Consider the following 21,783-nt stretch of genomic DNA (forward strand, 5'->3'; position numbering starts at 1 on the left):
AGAGAGAGAGAGAGAGAGAGAGAGAGAGAGAGAGAGAGAGAGAGAGAGGGGAGGGGGAAAAGAGAAAGATAAAAATAAGAAAAAAATAAAAATAAAAAAGGGAATAAATCAATGACCTGGTTACTAATTGCAAAATATTCACTTTCGTTTTTTAAAAGTTTTTTTAATTAAAAAAGTGAAAATTACATTCTCATTCAACTTGTAATTAGCTGTTGCAAATAAAGCTGCAGTATCCCTTCTCCAAGGACTGTCTCATATCAAACAGATAAGGGGACATCAGTCACTAGATAACTTTCATTTTTGTGGAATTTCCTCTTTCTATTTTATTTTTAAATTTTTTAAATTAAAAACAAACAAAAAAAAAGAATAAGAAAAGAAAGCGAAGGGGGAGGAATTAAGGTCCTTAACATGCTTTTTTTCTTCCACTCAAGAGTTTTAACAGTTTAAAAAAAAAAAAAGTCAAACAAAATAAGACCAATGAAAAAAGAAAGAAATAAAGAAAGAATAATAGATTATATTGGGATATTGCAGCTTTTATAACATTCAACTTTTGTTTTCCTGTTGTTTGGTTTTTATTAATATTAAGATAGGAATGGAAAAGAATAAACAGACTGTGCGGAATGGAGTGTTAGTATTAGCCAGAAACTAAGAGAGGCATGAAGCAGGCACTGAGTCAGTGAAAGCTAGTGAACTGCAATTTGTAAGCTAAGCGGCAAAGCAAAAGAAGAAAAAGAAAAAAGAAAGTAAAAGAAAAAACGAACAAAAAAATCATACTGCGGATGCATGCTTGCATGAGAAAACTTAGTGGGAGCAATGCAAAAAATGCCATTAGATTAAGGAGGTTTATTACAGAATTCCTTCCATTCTTTACCAGTCTCTTTAAAGAAATACTGCATATTCAATTTGCACAGTTAGTTCAACTCTAAAGCACTTTCAATGTTTAAACAACTGTTATGAAAAAATAAAACCAGAGTTAAATTAAATTAAAAACCAAAAAAACAAAACAAAAAACAAAAAACAAAAAACAACGGAAAAAAAAAAAAACTGCTACCAAAACACATCAAAACATGTGGATGGTCATTTCTTAAGAATGTTCAATGTCATACATATTTAATGTTAATAAAACTATAATGGCAAGAAAAAGTAAAAAACATTTTATCAACTACTTTTAATGACTCAAAATGACATTAGCACCTGTAATCGGAGGAAGTGAAAGGCAAGGATTTAGGAAACATTCGCTGTGTTCTGAAAAAAAAGAACAAATTATACAAAGTCTTCAAAAAATGTTTGTTTGTAAAGGGCTGGCTTCTCCAAGTGGGCTCTGAGATTGCCTATGCAGTATTTCTAATTTCCTCTAGAGAATGACAAACCTCCTTAATTTAAAATGGGTGCAATTTACCACTGTAAAGGCATGCATCAGAACATTCGGGTACAGCCCAAAGGAATGTCCAACACTCACACACATGGGCCCGCCCAAGCCCGGCCCCCCCCCCGCCCCCCCTAGTCCCCCCCACGCAGACTCACACAAAATTAGCAAACTTTATAAACCACGCATAGGCATGACTACAGCTCTGCTGTTAATGGCTTTGCAGTTATTTAAAAACACATTCCACTACAATCACAATATGCTTTTCATGCAAAAAATGAATGTTACTAGCTTTAAAAGGGCAGTCGTGAAGCAATTAATTAAAATGCATAAACAAAAAGGCTAGCTACAGATGGGTTACTCAACAATGCCCTGGCCTTGGATTTCTCCTCTCTCCCCCAGATACAAGCCTGACATAAAAGTGAGGTCCTTGCCATGCCCCCCCTTCTCCTCGGGATTAATTAATTTAACTTACCATTAGTCTCTCCTGGCTGCTTGTCCCTTTTCCTCTTCTTCTTCTTCCCCTGCATAAAACATATGAAACACAGGAGGATTATTTCAGGAGATAGGAAGGGAGGTCCCAGTCTCCTGTGTTCATGTGGAAAGAGAGGGATATGTAAAGCATGTATTTATAGGTGTTACCCCTTGTGATCAGATTCTAGGTGGCGGCCCGGGGTAGGAGGGAGGGAAGAAAAGATGCAGAGAGCTTTGATACCCCTTCAATCCAGCTGCTTATTAACATTTAATAGCAGCATCCAATGTGTTCAGCCAGAAAGATACACATCAGACTTATACTCAGTGGGAAGGAAAAGGAACCAAAGAGAAAGGATATATGGGAAACAAGTCGGTGATCAACTTCAGGGACAGAAAAGATGTCTCCTCACTCACCTATGACCAGCCCCAAACATGAAACAGTCCATACTTAAAAGGCTATCATAGGGAAAAGAAATAAGGCTTATTCTACCAGGACACAGAAGGCAGAACAAGGATTAACAGTTAGAATTTAAAGGAAGACAGATCTTGACCCAATACAAGGAAGAATGTCCTAACAATTAGAGTTATTCAGAAATAGAAAAGACTTTCTTGTGAGGCTGTGAGCTTCTTTTCACATGAGGTATTAAAGACAGAATTGTGGAAAGCATGCTATTTTGGAGCCAATCAATGAGGTGGATGGGATGGAGAGATGTTTTGGGGAAGCATGTTGTTAAAAATCAATAAAAGAATCAGTTGATGAACAAAGTCAAGAAAATGTAGGGTTGAAGAATACAAAAACCATCATACTGGGAACACATGAGGCTTCCTATCCATGAACTGGTATATACTGATAAAACAATTTAACACTTCAGTTGCTTAATTAAACTTAATGAATTTCACATTCCTTCAAAACTCACTTTTTCAAAAAAGCCAATGTGTTCTACAAAATGAATGCAAACAACCAAAGGATCTTGTTGAGTTTGGTTTATGTCCTCTTCCATGACTAAATGAAGGAAACTCACCATTATTTCTAGACCCCAATTAAAACACAAAAGCAGAAATCATCTAAGATCCACTGCATGTCCCATTTTCAGCATCTCTAGTTGCTATTTTCTCACCCAAGAGACAACACCCATATCTTAGGCAGTGATGTGGTTACCTGCAGTGTAAGTAGCATGTGTTTGTTTTTCTAGTGGCAATAATGAGTTGAGCAACTTAGGGGTACATCATGACTGTCTTCAAATACTTAAATGGATTTTCTTTCATTCTGTCCCCATGGAGGAGACTTATTTTGCTTAATAGAACTAATAAATTAAAGTTATTATAGGGGGAATTTGGGTTCAATACAAAGATGAATTTCCTAACTGTGAGAGCTGTCCAAAATGTCTTTGGAGGTAGTAAGTTTCTCATCATAAGAGGTGTTGGGAAAGAGGCAGATGATCCCAAGGTGGCATTATAGTCGGGATTCCATTATGGGGAAAGGGATTAGATAACATGCCTCCTGAGGTTCTTTCCATAGCGCCTATGATTCTATGAGTTATTCTCATTTTTCATCCAACCTGTCTGCCTTCCTATTGATGAGACAGCTAGGGCTATGGCACAAAGTGTCCCTCCACCTCTCTTCCCCTCCCCATGCATGCAATGTTCACTGCCACTTCCTGGGGTCTGAACACCCACAACCTTGGCCTCATTAGCCCACTACTCCAAACAAGTGAGGTGTAAGGGCATAAATGCATAAACAGCAAAAAACAAAGGTTGTGGGTGGCACAAAGTAGATAGCTTACTTTCACTATTTTCAGGGCATTCAAATGACCTCCCTTCCTCAAGCATCTCTGTGTCTGCTGATGCCAGACATGGAAAAAAACCTGCAGAGAACTCAGAAAACACCAAGGAAAGCCAGAGCTTGACCAGATGTCTTCCAAGAAGAGTCAGTCCTCCTTAGAATGGAAATCACACAGAGCTATGAGCAGGTGTCACGGCGAAAGTTTTTTGCTAGGTTTAAAAGAAAATCTCTTTGGTTAGTTCTCTGAGGTAAAGCTTCCAGTAAATTTTATCTGGAACTTGGGCTTGAATGGAATTTCTTTCCAAAAGGAGAAAGTATTTTCTTATGACCAAATGCAAACTCCTATAGGCCTCTTGGCACCAAAATGTTCACACACCTGATTTCTCTTTCCTCTTCAGGGAGCAAATTATACCCTACTAGGCTGCTAAGTGGTACAGTGGATAGAGTGCTAGGCCTGGAGTCAGGAAGACCCCAGTTCAATGAGTGGGGATATAAAGACAAAAAAAAGTAACAATAAAATAAGAACTTAATTCTACTGCAAGGAAACAATATGTATACAAGTAAGCACAAAATAAATATTAAGTATTTAGGCGGGGAGTAGGGGTGGGGAAGTACTGACAATAATGGTGGAAAGGGAGAAGGGAACCAGAAAGTGGCACCTGAGGCGGGGAGGTGGGACACTCTAGGATTGGGGATAGCCTATGCAAAGGTACAGTAGAGAACAGCAAGACATACAAAACATGAGACTGGATTTGAATGTTTCCACCTGTTTCTCCCAGTGTTGGGAGTTTGAATGTATAACCACGGCCTCATTAACATCACGTTCCCAATGACTGGGCTGCCTGCTAGAAATGTGAACAGCATTTCATACCATCTAGCACTTACAGGCCCACCGTCTCACATTAACAGCAGCCATGAGGGGAACTTGGGATAATCACTTAAAGAAATTGTATGTCTTTACCAATGGGCCCCATCTTGGTAAAGTGATCTCAGGAAGCCTCCATGTTAACACTGGGTGAAAAGGTCAAGAGGTAAGGTCCCAAATGAGCTATTTTATAGCTTCATCAGCAGAAGTTAAAGCCAAGGCCTACCTATGAGGCAAAAAGTTACGTTACAGATTGGGGTAGGGGGTAGGGCAGGGCTTGCTGGCAGCAGTCCAGGAGGAGTAGGGGTAGGGTTAGGGGTGGCAGAAGACAAGAGGTCCTATTTTTCAAGGTCATTCATCTCCCCACCTTAGACTTATCTGGTCTTTTAATAGCTCTGGTATAACCTTGGTCATATAGCAAAACTGAACCAAAGTCATTCTGACTCTTTACTGAATCAACCACATCAAGAAAAAAGTTACTGATTTCTCATAGACATAAATAAAAGGGCTTACATGGAAAAGCATACGTAAATGATTTCCAGTCATGGAATGTTAGAACTGGAAGGCACCTTTGAGAGTATCTGGTTCAAATCTTCTAATTGACAGATGAGGAAACTGAGGATCAAAGAGGGAAAGTGACTTTCCCAAGGTCTCAAGGCCTCTAAGGGCTGACTCTGTGATTCACTATTGCCTTCCATCCGAGAGGCGGGCTTGGATTCTTCCCATGGCTCCATTCTAGATTGCTCAAAGAACAGGTGTCCGTAGGAGGCAGGAGACATGAAGTCAACTCCAAGAGCTCTTGACAAGAGGTGGGGTGGGAGTGCGGGGGAGGGGGTGAAGGGCAGCAGCCCTGCCAGTGATATGGCTGTGTGATCCAAGGCTGTGGAGCTCTCCTGCTGCTGGAAGGCTCTACCTCAGGGTCAGGTGGGGAGAGCACATCAAGCTTGTGAGGAAGCATTAGCCTTCTCATCCTCTTCCTTTCAGCTCTAGAAGAAAGGGTTTGACAGTGCACACATGCTGGGGACAAATGTAAAGGTCCCCAACATTTAAGACACTGCACATGCCCATCTGTCAGTGACACACATTTCTTGAAACTTCTTTTAAAGCTTTCGTTCAGGTCCTCACACTAATTCCTGTTTCAACTCTCAGGAGGAATTCAGACTGGGGACTCGTGCTAACAGCTACTCAACCCCATGGTCTCAAAAGCTTCACTGACAGTACACCAAGTGGGCAGGGTACAATGGGGAGATGGGTGACCAGACCCAAGGTGCTGTGTGCTTACAGAGGAGAGGGCAGGGGGGGAAGAGGGGGAGGAAGATTGCAAAGGCATTTCTAAGCTGCCAAAGGAAGCTATTACTGTCTTACCCAGTGGGAAGTCATTTCAATTCTGCCATCTCCACTGAAACGGATCCTAAGATCACAAAACTTTAAACAGAGAAGGGGGCTTAGGGAAGCATCTAGTCCAGCTCCCTCCCTTCCCCACACACACAAATTATACAGAGGAGAAAACTGAGTCCCAGAATGGTTGAGTGCCTTTCCCAAAGTCATAGTGACAAAGTCAGGCTGAGAAGTAGAGGGTCCAGGGGCTCTTTCTATAAGACTTGTTCCAATAGGTTCTCTATTTAATACATTTTGTTAGAATGACTTCTTTTTCTTTATTTTAATTTCTGTAATGAGGAATAGCTATATAAATACAGCCTTGGACCACTTCAAATATACACACAACTTATAATTACTCCTAAACATAATTACAGTATCAGTGTATATATTAATGTTTAATGTTTTGTACCCTTCACAGAAAAAAAACTAACACATTCATTATTAGTGATACTGATTCTTCTCCATTACCATTAAGTCTAGTTGTTTCTCAGATCCTAAAAGGTAATCTTCAGTTTTCATATAATCACATCTACATTAAGACACAGAGGAGAGAGAATATGGGCACTGGATGAGACCCTGGAGTCTAACCCTGTTATTTGAAAAAAAAGCAAACTGAGGCCCAGCCAAGCAGAAATAACCTAGTACAGGTCACACCAATGAGTGACAGAGCCTGGATTAGATCATTAAGAAATGCATATCAGAACTGGGGCAGGTGGTAAGGATATTAACCATGGCAAAAATAGGAGAGGAGGGGAAAAGTAGTACTAGTCTCAAGAGCAAAATGAAAGAAACTCTTAAATAACAGTAGATGATAAGTCACTCAAAGAAGGCCAAATGTTAACACAAAATTGTGCCAAATAACAATGAAAGAAAGACTTTAGATTCAAAGAAGTCACAGTAAGGAAAACAGGGATTCAAGAATTAAGTTAACATGGGAGTAAAATGCGGTCCTGCTGAGTCCAACCTAAGAGAAGTAAATGAAAACTTTCATAAGGGGTGAAAAGGTGGGAAGTAACATGAATGAAAGCTTAGCAGATCAGTGATTTTCCTGAAAAATCAAGATGGCTGATGACAGAAACCCAGCAGATTATCTGTCCTGAAGGTGGGCCACATCACTGACAACACTGCAGTGTATATGCACCCCACAGCATGTAATCATTCAGTTTCCCTCGGGGGAGTAAAAACTTAAGTAGAACCTCATCTTCATTATATCCTTGAGGACAGACATAAGCATCCTTCCATTCTCTACCATGTCAACATAGAAGTCGCTCTCATTTTCCCTTGAGAAGCATGGGTTGGGCTACAAGAGCTGAGGGTGGTTAAGCCTCTCCCCTCCACTCTCATGAAACGGAGAACTCCAACACGAGACTGATAAGCACGCCATGCAGGCCATTTTACAAAGGCCCAATAAGAGGTTAACCAAGCAGATGAACGTGAAGATGTTTTCTCCTACGTGACTCAGCCCTATCCCTGGTCCTCTCTGAACCACAGGGTATCAGTCATGCTAAACATCAAGCCAAATCCTTGTTCACATTCAGAGATGAAGGCCAAAACATCCCCACGGATGACCAGACTGACACTGTAAGGGTCCCTTCAGAAGCAAACCAAATAAGTAATAATGTGGTCTGGAATTTGCTTAGGTGAGCAAATTTAAGTTTTCCAGCATAGGTGCTTCTCTACAAACTCTACTACTAAAAAAAATAGCCACCTACATAGCCACCTACATAGTTATCCCGTGCAGACCAGCCTGGATAGAGTTGCATGTGAAGCTGTCGTTCCTTTCTTGCGAGCTCGTAGTATTTAGCTTGCTCTTCTCTGGATAACGCGTGCCACTGTAGCAGGGTTGGGGGTCGAAGGGGTGGGGAGAGACAAAAAGGAAATCAAAATGTCACAACACGTACGATATCCATTACATATGAGAAATCTTCATCTTTCCCGACATCCACAAATAGCATTGCCTTCTGTATTTACGTTTCACTGAGACCCTGGGCTTGGCCAGGACAGCTCAGATGAGATTCAATCTGTCACTTAGATTGTTCTGTCCTTTACTGTTTTGGGGAGAAGGCAGAGAAGACAGGGAATTCTAACAGTTGGTCTGACTAGTAATAAAACGCCCAATTACAGCCTCCTCTCCCAACATATACTTATGACCTTCACAGGACATTAAGAGATTAAAACTGGGACTTGTGAGGAAAAGCAGTTTGTCCAAATCCATTGCTCTTCTGGCTCTTCCCTCCACCCCCTATGTGCCAGGTTCTCTAGGTCTCTCTTGCATTGTTCCCTCCCCAGTCCCCTGGGGATGCCGTTCATCACCTACCCTTCGACCAAGGATCTGGTTGATGGCTGCGCTTTCTTTCAATGTACATTCTGCTACAACTTTTGCTCTCATTTCCTTCATATACAACATGAATGCATTAAGAGGTTTCTTTATGTGGGGCTTTTTCTTTTCTTCTTCTTTTTTGGAGTCCTGATGTTTCCTGTATATTTCAAGAACAGACAAACACAAACACATACCCTGGTAATGACTCTCTCGGCCTGGCTCCCCCTGGCCCATTCTTCTATTTCCACAAATTCCCTTATAACTAATTCCGTAAAGACACAAGAAAAACAACACAAAACAAAGCAAAAGAGCCTACAATGAGTTTTGCTCAAAACTATTCAAATAGCCCAAAGGGTGAGGGGAAAAAAAAGATTTTTTGTAATCATATCTGAAAGTTTCTTAAATATGAAAAGTTTTCCTAAAACCTTGAGGGAAAAGCACATGCATTTACTCTGCATATTCCCCAGCAAGCTACTTTCTTCATTCCTTCAGAACAAAACCCCAAATGTCCAATTAACAGATTAGGGATCAGGGAAGTAGTTATAAATCTTGGTCCTTCCACATGCATAAAAAGCATTTCTATTCTCTCACACAGTGGACACAATCAATGAGACAGCCCTTATCACCTCAAAATAAATAGATAAACCATGCAGATCCTCCAAAGGATCCATCCATTTGGCTCTTGTTTAACAACAGCCAAATTCACTTTGAAAAAACAACCAGCAATCATCTACTGGGCATACTGGTGAAGAAACGAAATAAAAAGAGAACACTTACGAGCTATGGAGTGAGGCAACATCACTCTGGGAAGATTCCTGTTTAACTGTTGGTGTGACTATGGCTGGATGAGGAATTCCAGTTGTGTGTAAAGTATGATGTGGCGGGACCATATGAGGAGGAAACCTAGAAGACAAAAAGCTGTGTAAATCGTCAGAATAAAAATGAATGAATGGGGACGGATATGTACACACAGATTTAAAAAAAAAAAAAAAAAAAGCAAGTAACAAGCACATGAAAGCTACCCAAAGCATATGAAACCTGTCAGCATTAATTAGCGATAAATTAAACATAATGATTCTCATAATGTCATTAAAGCCAATCTTCCCCTTCATTATTGCTACTGACACGAGGCATTATGATTTTTAACATCTTTAACAAAAGACATACTCAACTGATGTACTTGGGCGGAAAAGTAGGATATAAGGTACCTGCTGGAAACAACTTGTCCACTTTCTTATTATTAGTGGCAACTAAAAAGCCAATTTCACAGTCCTAATCAGTTCTGGAATTAAGGACAAAATCTTTTGTTGTATATTGACAGCTAAATAAAATATTAACACTACTGGAATTTACACACATTTTTGACAATGCTGTTCATACCTCATTAGGCCTTACTCTGTCAATGGAGCAAAATAATTTCTTTTTGTTCTTGTTGAACTGTTGTACTTTACAATTTTGGCAGGGTTAGTAGGGAGTAAGGGGGGGAAGGAGAGAGTTCAAGGCAGGGAGCCCACAAGGAGAAACAATTCCCCTCATTTGGTTCATATGTAATGAGTCTTTGTCCTCGTAAGAGAAAAACATTTTAAGATGATAAAGATTAAAAAATTATAAAGATGCTGAGAAATTATAACAATTTAGCATATATGTATGTGACATGAATGAGGCTCTACATGTAAATTTGCATACTTCTAAATATCTTCTGGTTTTAGAATATGCTACATGTGCATAAAGAGGTCTTCAAAATTATTAACAGCTGTGTCTTCAGATATCTTATACTAACCAAGGAAAAATGTGACCAGTTCAAATAACCTAGGCCTGACTTTAATTTCTATACTTTTTATGCTTGGGAAAAATTATTTTAAGCATTTCAGTGGGTATCAAATTGGTGTGTCCCTACACCTCTAACAGAAAGATAAAATGGGCTACAGGAACCCAATTCATTCAACAAACATTATTAAGTACATACAATAGGCAAAATCGAAAGACAATTTCCTAATTTCAGAATCAGTTTATAAAACATGAGCAAACTAACGAGGAAAGCTAAAATCAGAGTGGACAAGCAGTTCTCAGTATCTACCAAATGAGTACATTGCAATGTATGTTCAACTTGGAAGGGTCAATATTTTTACACAACCTTTCAAAAGGATAAAGGGGACAAAAGGTAAGGGCAGGAGGGTAAAAAATGGTGTAGTCTCACAAGAAAAAGGCAGTACCCTACCAAACCTCACCAATTTCTACAAATAAGTACTTAAAAGGAGTTTGGGTGAAAGAAAAACATTTCTTCTTCTCTCTCTAGGCCCAAGTCATCCCTTGAATTCATTTAAATAAAACAAGCCAAAGAGTTTCTACAGAAGCATATACCATGTTGACAACAGGAAAAATGCCGCTCAATTCTACTGGGTAATAAATCTCAGATTTACAGAATCAGATCTAAACTATTCTAGACAGAGGTAAGAGATTAATATCACCAGTAAATGTGAAATTTTGTTTTGATGATAATTTTAAAACGTGTTCTCTAGATCATGTGTCATGAATGATTTGTACCTAAAAAAGTTTCCATTTAATTAAATTAGTATAACGTAATTTAACTGAGGAACAATGAAAATGAAAGTACTATTTACAAATGCAAGGGGGGCATAGGATAATTTTAAATAGCACAATATCAAAGGGATTAAAAAGAAAGAGTCCGGCCTTCTGACTTCCAAGTTCTAAACCACAGTCTTCCTTCCCAGGCTCTTTAGCCACACTTCTAAATTGATACTTATTTGATGATGAGATGGCTTTTGAATAAGAAAATTTCAAAAGTACGGGGGAAAAAAAAAACTTGAACTCTTTGGGGGCATGTCAAAACTTGAAAATGATTGATTGGGTTCTAACCCAATGTGATCTTTCACTTAGAAATAACCATAACCACTGGATACCATCAAAGAGACTTAAAGTCTGAAAAGCCCCGTGGCCTCACCCCATTCCACCCCACTGCTTCAGAGCCTTGGGGATAATGGAAATAAGAATACGTGTCCCTGGAAGGGCTTGGGCAGAGGGCTTGCCTTGGCTGTCAACATCAGACGTTGGCTATGACGTAAGTCCACCCTATTCCCTTCTTGGATTAGGCAAGTGTGAATAGGGACAGGTATGCAAAGAAATGAGAGAGAGAGAATACGCAGAACAGAGGAAAAGGCCACAAGGATTGATTATATTTCAAGGGGAGGACAGGGAAGAAAGGAGGTAGCAGGGGCTGTTGAAGAATAAACACTTAAAAATCCACATCCATCCATACCTTGCTCAAGTGTGTGTATGAGAGAGAAAGAGACAGAGACAGAGACAGAGGGGGCAAAGCAGAGAGAACAAGAGAATGCATACCCCTTTGCTTAAGAAACTCTTCTGCAGATAACTATTTCATGAAATGCAATAAACATCCTAAAAATTCTAAGTAGCTCATTATATACCCCTGTCTGCTTTTATGGCTCCAAGCCAGAATATAATGATGAGCCTTAACTTGTTAAGGACAACTAATTTTTGTTTCTGGCTGTCTCAGGGGCTTCCCTCTTACTCAGTCTCACTTTGCTTCACTGTTGACATGTTTCTGTTAACTGGATGTCATCTGCCTGCCTTGATTTTATGCACAAGCAGTAGGATGCATTTTCCTGTGCAACAATCCTGCTTTGAGTTGCATTAGATTTGTCATTATTCTCTCATTCCCCCCCTTGCACTTGTAACATTTCATCTCTTCCTGCCTTATTTTTTTTGAGCCACGGTGCACCCACATTATGGTTTATACATGATCTTGCTCCCTTTGAAGCCGGCAGATTTCAGAGCCAGCTCTCGTCAGGAGTAGCGCCTTGCACCAATTTAGCAGGCTGAGGGCCCCGAGCTCCAACATCTCAATCTAAAGGGGGTCACAGGGTGGCACAAGTGAGTGTCAGCAAGTGCTGTTTAATTGCCAATCTAGGCTTCTCCGTGGTGTTTAAAGTATAATGACCCATCACTTAATTCCGAGAAGTCTTGGCCCCGCTGCTGAATGGAATGAATATCAAAGGGTATTCTGGAACAGGGCACGCTGCCTACATTTCCTATAACTGCCATAAGTATAATAGACCTGTACTTCTGTCGGCCCATTAGGACAATAATGTATTTAATTTGCTGTATACTCTTTTTAACTAGGTACCTTTCATAAGGTCTACCTGGGGAATGGACTTTCTCCCCCACCCCAGCTCTCCCCTAACCCTTCCTTCTACCCCTTTTTCTTTGGCTCCCCCCACCAAGAAATTGTAGACTAACCCCATAAAGAATAATTCAATCAATAAACTCAACCCTAATCCACATCCTATAACTGCACATTCAGCCTTTGGAATTCATTAGAAAAATAACCAAAAAATTCCCTATGACCATCAAAATAAAATGCAGGAGTGGGAGACCGGGGGCTTTGGGTCACCAGCTTTTCAAGAGGGAGTTTCCCTCTTTCATCTTTCTCCATTTACTTGAACTTTATAAGGGATCACATGCCTTGTTGGGCACCACTTAAAGAAAACTACTTATCCTTTAAAGCTTCCTTTAGACATGCATGCATGTGTGTTCATTTGTTCTCTCTTTCCTATACAAATTGAGATGGTGAAACATGATGATTCAGGACATATAAAACTTTTACCTTTAATTAATTGTACATAGTTCAATTCAAAGGACTGTCACATTACACTCTCAGACCACCAGCACCCCATCACTTTTCTACACCTGAGGCAAGCATTCCTTTCCTCTCTCCAAACCCTCCTCTTTCCTCCAATTTCATGTGTTGGGCTACAGAGCTTGGAGGAGGAGACAGGGGGACAGTATCCCTGCCATGTAATGCATGCTAACTTAATTATGTGCCATCATCAAAATGGATTAGCTGTTTCAGCCCATCAGGAAAGTCTAAACCTCCACCGATTTAATTAACTTGACTGATAATCAGATGAACAGAAAATAAAACTATCATTAGGAGTAATTAGTGATTACTTAAACATAGTACTGCCAACCAGTTTGTAAATAAACTAGCAACCACTGGAAAATTAGCTAGAATTAATTGGAGCTAAGATAGGGGGAATATGGGAAAGAAAAATATACAGTATTGATATATGTGTGTGTATCTATATATACATATAGACAGATAGATAGATAGATAGATAGATAGATACACACACACATATTCACACGTAGATACAAATTGAAATCTTCTTTCAAAACTTTACAGGGGCAGACAGGCCTTTAATGTAGATTCTCAGGGTTTTGAGCTTTGAAAAGAGCCCAATAATCTTTTCTGGAACCTGCTTGCATAACAATAAAATTACCACCACCCTTTTCCTTTCTCAAATAGTCCAAGGCTACACAGAAGACATACAAAAAAAGTCATGACTTCTCCTTCCTGTTCCTTTAATGTCATTTTCTACACCGCTCAATTAGTTGCTTTAGATAAACAGATCACAGATATGATATCAGATCATCTATCAGCAGCAAGATAGGAAGACAGACACAGACAGACGTGAACAACCACATTGAGAGTTCCATGCAATCTTAATACTGCCATTACTGGCCTGGGAGTGTCTCTAACATGAACCTAGGTCACATCATTAACTACTAACTGTTTTCAGATACACATTGAGCATCCCTTCCTAGATGAAAAGGGATACTAGAAAACATTCTGAGAAGTCCCACAATGCCCTGATATCAGGACCCTGATTATTTGAACTCACCTTGACATGGAAGCATTGACAGTCAGAGCTGTTGGATAGGGATGCCTGAATCCTCCCGTTGTGATTGGGTAAACTGGTTGACCTTGCCTAGAAGGAGGAAAGGGGGAGGAAAAAGTGAGAAAAAGGAAAAAAAGTAGGGGGGGGAGTAGAGGAAGAAGGAAAGGGGGGGAGGAAAACTTCTCTCTGCACAGTAAGCTTTATTCTCATTTGATCAGAACAAAAATCTTGGGGATTGTACAGCAAGGATCAAAGGGAAGAACCACAGAACAATTTGAATGCCATAAATCTGATAGGAATGGCTAATTAAATTTTATAACCTCTGCTTATGTCAATAGAGACCCTCTCCCCAAGCTGAAACTAGGTGTTTTGTTGTAATAATTAAAGGCGAAGTCTCACTTGCTTTAATGGAGCCATCACACTAATTGAGGGCTACACATCCAAAGGAAAACAATAATGAATGTAAATTTATACCAAAATAAAGTACAGTGAATCAAAGGACTTCAGTTGCGCTTTGGGCCTCTTTCGGTATTTAGATCTCGGTGAGAAAACATTAAATTAACAGAGCTTAATTTGTAGCCTTTTGTCAAATTAACAAGTGTTGACAAGAGTTACCGGGGGGGGAGAGTCCCCAAGAAGAATTGTGGGTAACCAATAGACAATCACACCTCATTACAATAATTAAAAAATACAGCAACACGCAAAATAGCTTCCTCATGAAAGACCCACAACTTTTTCTGATGGAGGTTTGTCTGAGTTGGCTATTCCTTTTTATCTAGCCTTCAAACATCTCTCTATCAGCTGAGCATGGGGAGACAGTGATGCCAGGATCCTCTGCTAGGACTGGCCAGCCCCTTTTAAAAAAGAATAAATGGGTCAACTGCTAACCATCCTCCCTCTGTCTCCCCAAAAGGACAATGGAGAGAAAATAGTTATTACCAGACTTAATATTCAGAATTTGTTACTGGATCATAAAACATTTGGAATAATAAAAAAGAGCTTTGAACTTGGAAGAGACCTGGGTTCAAGTCCTGAACTATGAAACTTACTAGCAGCACGACTGAAGGCAAATCCTTTAACTCTGTAAGGTCCAATTTCCTTCTCTGTAATAGAGGGAGAATCCCCCTCCTTCCCCACACTAGCATGATTCTATGATTTCATTGAAAAAAAGAAGATTCCAATGAGGAAATCATTTTACCTACGCAGAGCAGCACCTGCTCAGGGACACAGAGAGCTGCCCAGAAAATTGAGGAGTTAAGTGATTTATTCAGGGCAGCTAAGCAGTTCATTGGATAGAACATCAGGCCTAGAGTCAGGAAGACCCAAGTTCAAATTTGACCTCAGACATTTATCAGCTGTGTGATCCTGGGCAAGTCACTTCACCCTGTTTGCCTCAGTTTCCTCATCTGCCAAATAATCTGCACAAGGAAATGGCAAACCACTCCAGTATCTTTGCCAAGAAAACCTCGAATGGAGTCACAGAGAGTGGTATTGGAATGAACAACAACAACAAAGTGATTTGTTCGGGGTCGTACAGCCAGCATGTGTCAGAGATGGAACTTGAACTCAAAACTTCCTGACCCTTCCAGCTTTCTATTCACTATGTGACACTGCCTCCTAGGGATAAGAATATCTGTAGTACTATTATAATGAGAAGTAGTATGGTAATAGAGGCTACAGGAGTCAAAAAGGTGAGGGGGTTCAGATCTTGCTTCTGACTCAATCATTAACGAGAGGATAATGGGCAAGTCCATTTTGCTTTACTTTGTATCTTTAATGCTTAGCACAGTGCCTGGCACATAGCTGGTGCTTAATTAATGCTTGTTGATGATGATGGTGAGCAAGTACCCTAGACAACCCTATAGGTTAATCATTTATAGATGAGTTGGCAGTCTCTTTTGAGCACTGATAAAGGCAATTTCTATACTGGGAGTACCATATACTGATGAAATCACACATCCAGATTTCACTCTATTCCCCCACAGGGGAAAAAAAAAGCCCACATGTAATTCCTACCTCCCAGGATCGTTAGGAGGATAAAGTGAGATAATGTATATAAAATGGTATATAAGCCTTAAAGTACTATGTAAAAATCAACTATTATTTCTAAATAGGAAGAATATAAAGGGCATTTATGTGTGAAGGAGGGGACTGATTGGCATTGATTGAGCTCAGTCTTTTAAGTACTTTGAGGTTACAGAATAACATTAGCAACACTATAGGTTCATGTGAAATCTCTTCCTGGTAGGACTCCCTCCGCTAGCATTTTGTTTTCTAATGAAAAGAATTTCCTGGTCCACATAATTTTTTTTTCTTCCCATTTGAAATGGCCATTGTCCAATGTGATCAGCAGCAATGGGGGTAAACAGGCAGGTGGCACAGTGAATAGAGTAACCTCTCTGGAGTCAGGAAGGCCTGGGTTCAATTCCAGCTTCAGACAATTATGTGACAGTGGGCAAAATCACTTTGCCTCTGTTGGCCTTGTTTTCCTCAACTCTAATATGGGGATAATAATAGCACCTACCTCTTAGGGTTATCGTAAGGATCAAGTGAGATAATTCTTGTAAAGAATTGAACGCGGTGCCTGGCTTGTGGTAGGCACTATATAAATATTAATTATTATTGCTGTTATTATTACTGAAGAGTTCAAAAGAAATTTTAATGCAGGATGCAACTTGTAAATGGAAAAAGGGTGAATGGCAAACAATAGAGGCTTTCTAGGTACCGATACTTAGTGAATTTAATTCTTCAGTTTGGCCTCACAGAATGGTTAAGGGTTCAAGCTTTGCTTTTCCAAAGCAGACTGAGCCACCCAACTGGCAAAAATTTCGATGAGACGTGAGACATTCCTTTCCACCAGGTGTATGGCTCTTCCATGGCCAGGAAACAAGAGCCATTCTCCTATTTTATCTGGTTCTATTGATTCATGCTTTCCTCTCAAGGGGCCACTTAGCAAGCATTCTTTCCCATAACTTTGCCCTCCCCTTTCTTATTTAAGAATTAATAATAAATTATGCCCATTAAAAGAAAAAAGAAATGGAAATAAAAAAATGGAACTCCTTACTGTGGTACTAACCATCCTAGCGGATGGGGGATTTGTCCTACGGTGCCAGGTGATAGCGGGTAATAGGGAGATATATCTGGTGGATGTGGAGGTCGTGGAATTCCTAGAGAGAGAAAACAATCATAAATCATAAGTACAAGAAGGGAGAGATAGAGAGAAGCAGGAGAGAGGAAGAGGGATTAGAATGACAAAAGAATGACAAAGGTGGAAAAGGAAGACTGAGAAGAGGAAGGAGAGGAGAAGGCAAGGGAGGAAAAGAATATAAGGAGGAAGGAAGAAAAAAACTCTTACAGTTCTAATAAGCAACTCCCCTCTATACTAACTAGTGAATTTGGTTTGCTTTGACTCCAGTGCAATTTTGCTTCAAACTTTTTTTCTCTTTAGTAAGCTACAAAGACTTTACTTTTATTGCCACCCGTTGAAACTGCTCAGCTTGTATCTCTGCCCAATTCCTTCGTATGTAGAAAACAGCTTGGTATAGTGGAAAAAATACTGGCTCTCAAATCAGAACACCTCGGTTCAAAAACCCAGCCTAATGTACTATCTGGGTGACTTTGGGCATGCCACAACCTCCCTGGACATCAGTTTCCTCACCTCTGCAAGTCTTCTCAAGTCCCTTCTAACCATATATTTAGGGTCCTATTTCATGTAGATTTTCTAAAGGTTAGCTTTTTAATTCTTCCCACTGCCTGAATAACACTACTTTTTTCTCAAGTAGGGTGGTTGAAAGGTATTTGTTGATATAAAAATTGTTTTTAATGTACTCCCATTCACCTTGATGGTATATATTTGAAAATGTTAACTATCAGTAGGCACATGGGATCAGAATCAAGGGATAGAAGAAAGACTAAATAGAAAATATAATGAAGTTTGCATTTAATTCACTGAATGAAGGTTTGTTGTGTGTCTCAGTTAAAACTCCATCTGTCAAATGGGCATAGCACCACTCACAAGATTCATTTCATAGGTAAGAATCATTACAAAATATGGATTGGGTAGAGCCTCAAAAATGGGAAAAGAACTTTGCAGGGTTCTGTTGAAGCAAGTGTGATAGTGTCCCTAAATCCACTGAAAAGCACTAAAGTTGATAACAAGGACAGGGAAGAGAAGGTAGTTAAGTTAATGAACAATAGCAGAGGAGAATTTAAAAAGACAGCATGAAAGTGAAGGAGTAGAATATTCTTGGCTGTAAACTATTTCTTTTTTAATTCACTCAGGAAGCTTTTAATCTCTAAATTAAATCTCCCTGTGTGACATTTTCACGCGGACACTGCTTTCTCTCCATTACAAAAACCAAACAGATTAACTGGGCTTTAACTATACAGCGAGCCATTTGCACACTTGAAAGAATGTTCACAGAGGAAAAGTAAACACTCTACAGCCGTTAATCATATGTTTTACGATAACCATTTAAAAGCTATTCCCTGTACTACCATTATTTAAATGAGGGGCTGACTCTGCCATTCACTTGCAGTGCCCAGGGACAGCAAGCCAGGCTCTTTCAGCCATGTGCAGCCTGCGTTCCAATGCAATTAAAAAGGAGACCCAGTGGTCGACGCTGGTGAAAACCAGCTAATGTGTGGCTTCATTCAGAGGTAGCTGGTAACAGCAGTGTAAATAGGCTGCCTACGTCAGCCCTGCCCCAAACAATTCCTCTGACAAAATGACATGTAATCACCATTTTAAATTTAACCTTCTAATTAACTAACCAGAAGTATAAAAAAGCAGCAAGCTAGTGTTTTATGCAAGACTGAAAGAGAAATTATGGATGTAAACTACCCTCCCCAGAGCCTCCCCTGTTGTATTACTTATTTATTTACAATTAAGGTTAGCAACTAAAATGTGTCCAGGGAAAGAGATAATAGTTACAGGGGCACAAGAAGGCATCTTATACTTCTTGAGAACAAGGCCCAGGGTGGGGAGTTGGGAGGGCTGGCAAATTCTAGTTCTCCCATCAACCTGGCCCACTGTTTGAATGAGTGGCTCTGGGGACACTGTCTTCTGTATTTGATTCAAATGTAAAGAAATAATACATAGCAAGTAGCAAACTTCAGTTTTCTTATTTATAAAATGAGAGACAACAATTAACTGTGACACTGGGGGAAAAGGCAGAACACAATCATACCACCAAGAGGGACGCCAACAAGTTGGTAAGTCAGAGACTAGCCCTGTACCCCCCAGTTAATCTCTAAGTGACTGTGGTACCTTCGCTACCCGAGGAACCGGAGGACTTCCTCCTGCTTTGGGGGGAAGGATGGAGGTGCTGGGATTGCTTATACCCCCTTTAGGATGGGCTATCCCTAGACTCCTACAGTCCCAAGAAGCTGCAAAGATGTGGGCACAGGGATTGCTCTGGGATGTCCTTTTCTATGCCTGTTCTGGAGGCTGAGCAGTAGGGTTATGTCGGCCACCTAAAGAGGACACAATTGCCAAATCCAAGACTTGGGAAGGATAACTCTTGGCTTCAGCAGCCAAAAACAGCCACTTCACAATGTCCAGAAGCATCAAAGGACTTACTTCAGTCTTCCAAGGAATAACAGCACAATGAAAGCACTGACTTCTATCAAGTCAAAAAAAAACCAAATAAACAAAAAATTCATAATCTTTGGACAAATGCAAGTAGAATTGAGGTAACCAAAGGGCATTCTTTCAATCCTAGAGTGGCAGAGAGAATAAGCTATCCTCATTCTGACTCCCAAGTGCTTTTCCCATTTCACATCTTTAGGCCTTGATGCCTCCTAGGCTGTTTTTACCCAACAATGTCTTTTCTCCTCTGTCTTCCTCCCCCCCCCCAGCCCGGGTCCTTCCTTTTCTGGGCCACCATGTCCATCCGAGGCCTACCTGTTTTGGGATCTACGTCGGCTGGTAAGTGTGGAGGTGGGTTTCCTGGGGTGAAGTGCTCATTGCTGTATGTGATAAGCGGCGTAAGAGGGTGTACATGGTGAGGGTGCTGCACAACGGGAACTTTGTTAGACTGAAAAGGGAAAGACAAGAAGAGAGAGACACATTATTAACAGCAGCATCCCATCAGCTTCAAAGTCAGCAGGACAACCAAACTGCCTGGTCACCTACTGTCTCCCCAACTCCTGAAAAAGAACGCGTCAGCCATCTTTTATGGGTTGTCACAGTTCCGTTTTTGCTTCTCTGTTGGGTCTGGATTTTAAATCTCCACCCACCTCCTCCCATCATAAATCCTATCAGTTGGCACTTTATCCTGTGGGCACATAAGTGGGGAAGCAGCTGACTTTAATCTCTCTGACCCACGATGTTGCAGTATGTGAGAGCAAGAGCTTTTCTCAATGATAAAGGTTGACGGGGGGGCCGGGGTTGAAGAAGTGAGGGTGGAAGGAGTACAACAGGGGAGGAAAGGAGGGGCCTTCATTTCCAGGAGGGTGACTGGGGTCTCATCTTTGTTCCCACTCCAGTCAGCCCTGGATCCCAAACCTGGCTCCCCTGAATCTTCCCCATATTCTGCAGTCATTTACAAACAGCATGGATGAAAAGCCCTCCTTGCTCACTACTCCGAGTCTGAACTTTACTGGGGACTGCTAAACTGCAAGGCAATCACCTGCATATTTTATGCATATTACAGCAGCCCAGGCTCATTAGGAATTCATCAGAGAGCACTAATAAGTTAACTGGATGATGATGAATTGTGCTAATAAAAGGTATGCATTTTAAAAAGGCAGTTCTGGAAAACAAGGAATAGGCAATTTTAATGATTGGTAGGGGGGAGAAGAGGAAAGTCTTTTTTTTTTTAAAGATTTTTTTTTTCATTCCTATAGCTAGTCCCCATAAAATTATTCTTACACCCTACCCCCCTAATAGTACTGGGTTTTATGATAACTTAGCCTAGCAAGATCACAAAGAAAAAATTAAGCTGAAACTAGCGAACTACTAGGCCATTTACTGAGAGTAATCCAATTGCAAAAAACCCTATTCCCAGTAGAGGATTTCCACTAAAATCCTACAACAGGGACATTTAACCAGATTAGGTACCAGCGAAGATAAAGAGGCTGGTATTAGATGATGAATGGATTAGAGTCAAGTTTCATTTTAGAATGTGTCTTCATTTCCTTTTATTACTTTTAGTAAGGAACAACTCGCATTAACATCAAGGAAAAGGAATTGCATTCAAAGAGAAGGGAGGGTGAAGTTTTCGGTGCTGCCCACCAGCACCATGGAAGTGGCAAGGGTTTTCACTAGTGCCCTGCTTTGGGGGCTCTTTTTCCCCCCTAATGAGTGAGGGGGAGCTACAAGCCTGGGTAAATCTTTTCTCAACCGCTACAACAGTGTGGTTGGGCCAGGAATAGCTTTCAAGTTCCAAAACTTTTGGAAGGTCAATTAGGAAAGAAAGATGCTCACTTGAGACATTACAGAAGAACCGGGAAAGAAGAAGTCTGTTTAAAATAAATACCTCAACTGACCAGTATAATGACCTTTCTAAAGATTCAGGCCGTTAAGAGAAGAAGATTTGCAATCTGATTACTGGTTCTTCTTTGGGGTTGACATTTTAAGATGAAAGTACTTATTGCTCGATTAAGAGTCTCCAAACAGTATGGTGTGGCTGTTATTGGTTGTTATTGTTGTTTTGAGGAGGGACGGTTATAGCAAGTCATAGAAAATAAATAACAGATAGAACACGCTGGCTACTCGGTCTTACTAGATCAAATCCAAAAAACCAGAGCTTCAGGAATTAAGTGTCAGTGGAAAGATTTTATAGAATAAGAGAAAACTTATGAGTCATTACATTGCACTGAAGAAAACACTTGTAGGGGTTGGTGCTGATTATTACAACAAGCTTAAGTCAA

At 40.3% G+C, this 21,783-nt stretch overlaps 1 protein-coding gene across 22 annotated transcripts in view; it reads right to left on the minus strand.

The window, feature by feature from the left end:
- TCF7L2 (transcription factor 7 like 2) overlaps positions 1-21,783 on the minus strand; it is a 158,089-nt gene that overhangs the window by 6,490 nt on the left and 129,816 nt on the right. For 4 of the 22 annotated variants that reach the window (XM_027851882.1, XM_027851883.1, XM_027851898.1 and 1 more), the window contains exons 5-12: positions 19,814-19,946; positions 16,973-17,075; positions 13,912-13,998; positions 8,966-9,106; positions 8,186-8,345; positions 7,593-7,700; positions 1,842-1,890; positions 1,195-1,245 (exon numbers count right to left, since the gene is read on the minus strand). In XM_027851882.1, coding sequence (XP_027707683.1) covers positions 1,195-1,245; positions 1,842-1,890; positions 7,593-7,700; positions 8,186-8,345; positions 8,966-9,106; positions 13,912-13,998; positions 16,973-17,075; positions 19,814-19,946 — 832 coding nt within the window. Of the gene's footprint in view, positions 1-1,194; positions 1,246-1,841; positions 1,891-7,580; positions 7,701-8,185; positions 8,346-8,965; positions 9,107-13,911; positions 13,999-16,972; positions 17,076-19,813; positions 19,947-21,783 lie in introns of all 22 variants that reach the window. The other 18 variants (XM_027851886.1, XM_027851899.1, XM_027851897.1 and 15 more) reach the window with 9 other exon arrangements.

Source organism: Vombatus ursinus, unplaced genomic scaffold (genome assembly GCF_900497805.2).
Source record: "Vombatus ursinus unplaced genomic scaffold, bare-nosed wombat genome assembly UNPS02009205.1, whole genome shotgun sequence".
NCBI lineage: Eukaryota > Metazoa > Chordata > Mammalia > Diprotodontia > Vombatidae > Vombatus > Vombatus ursinus.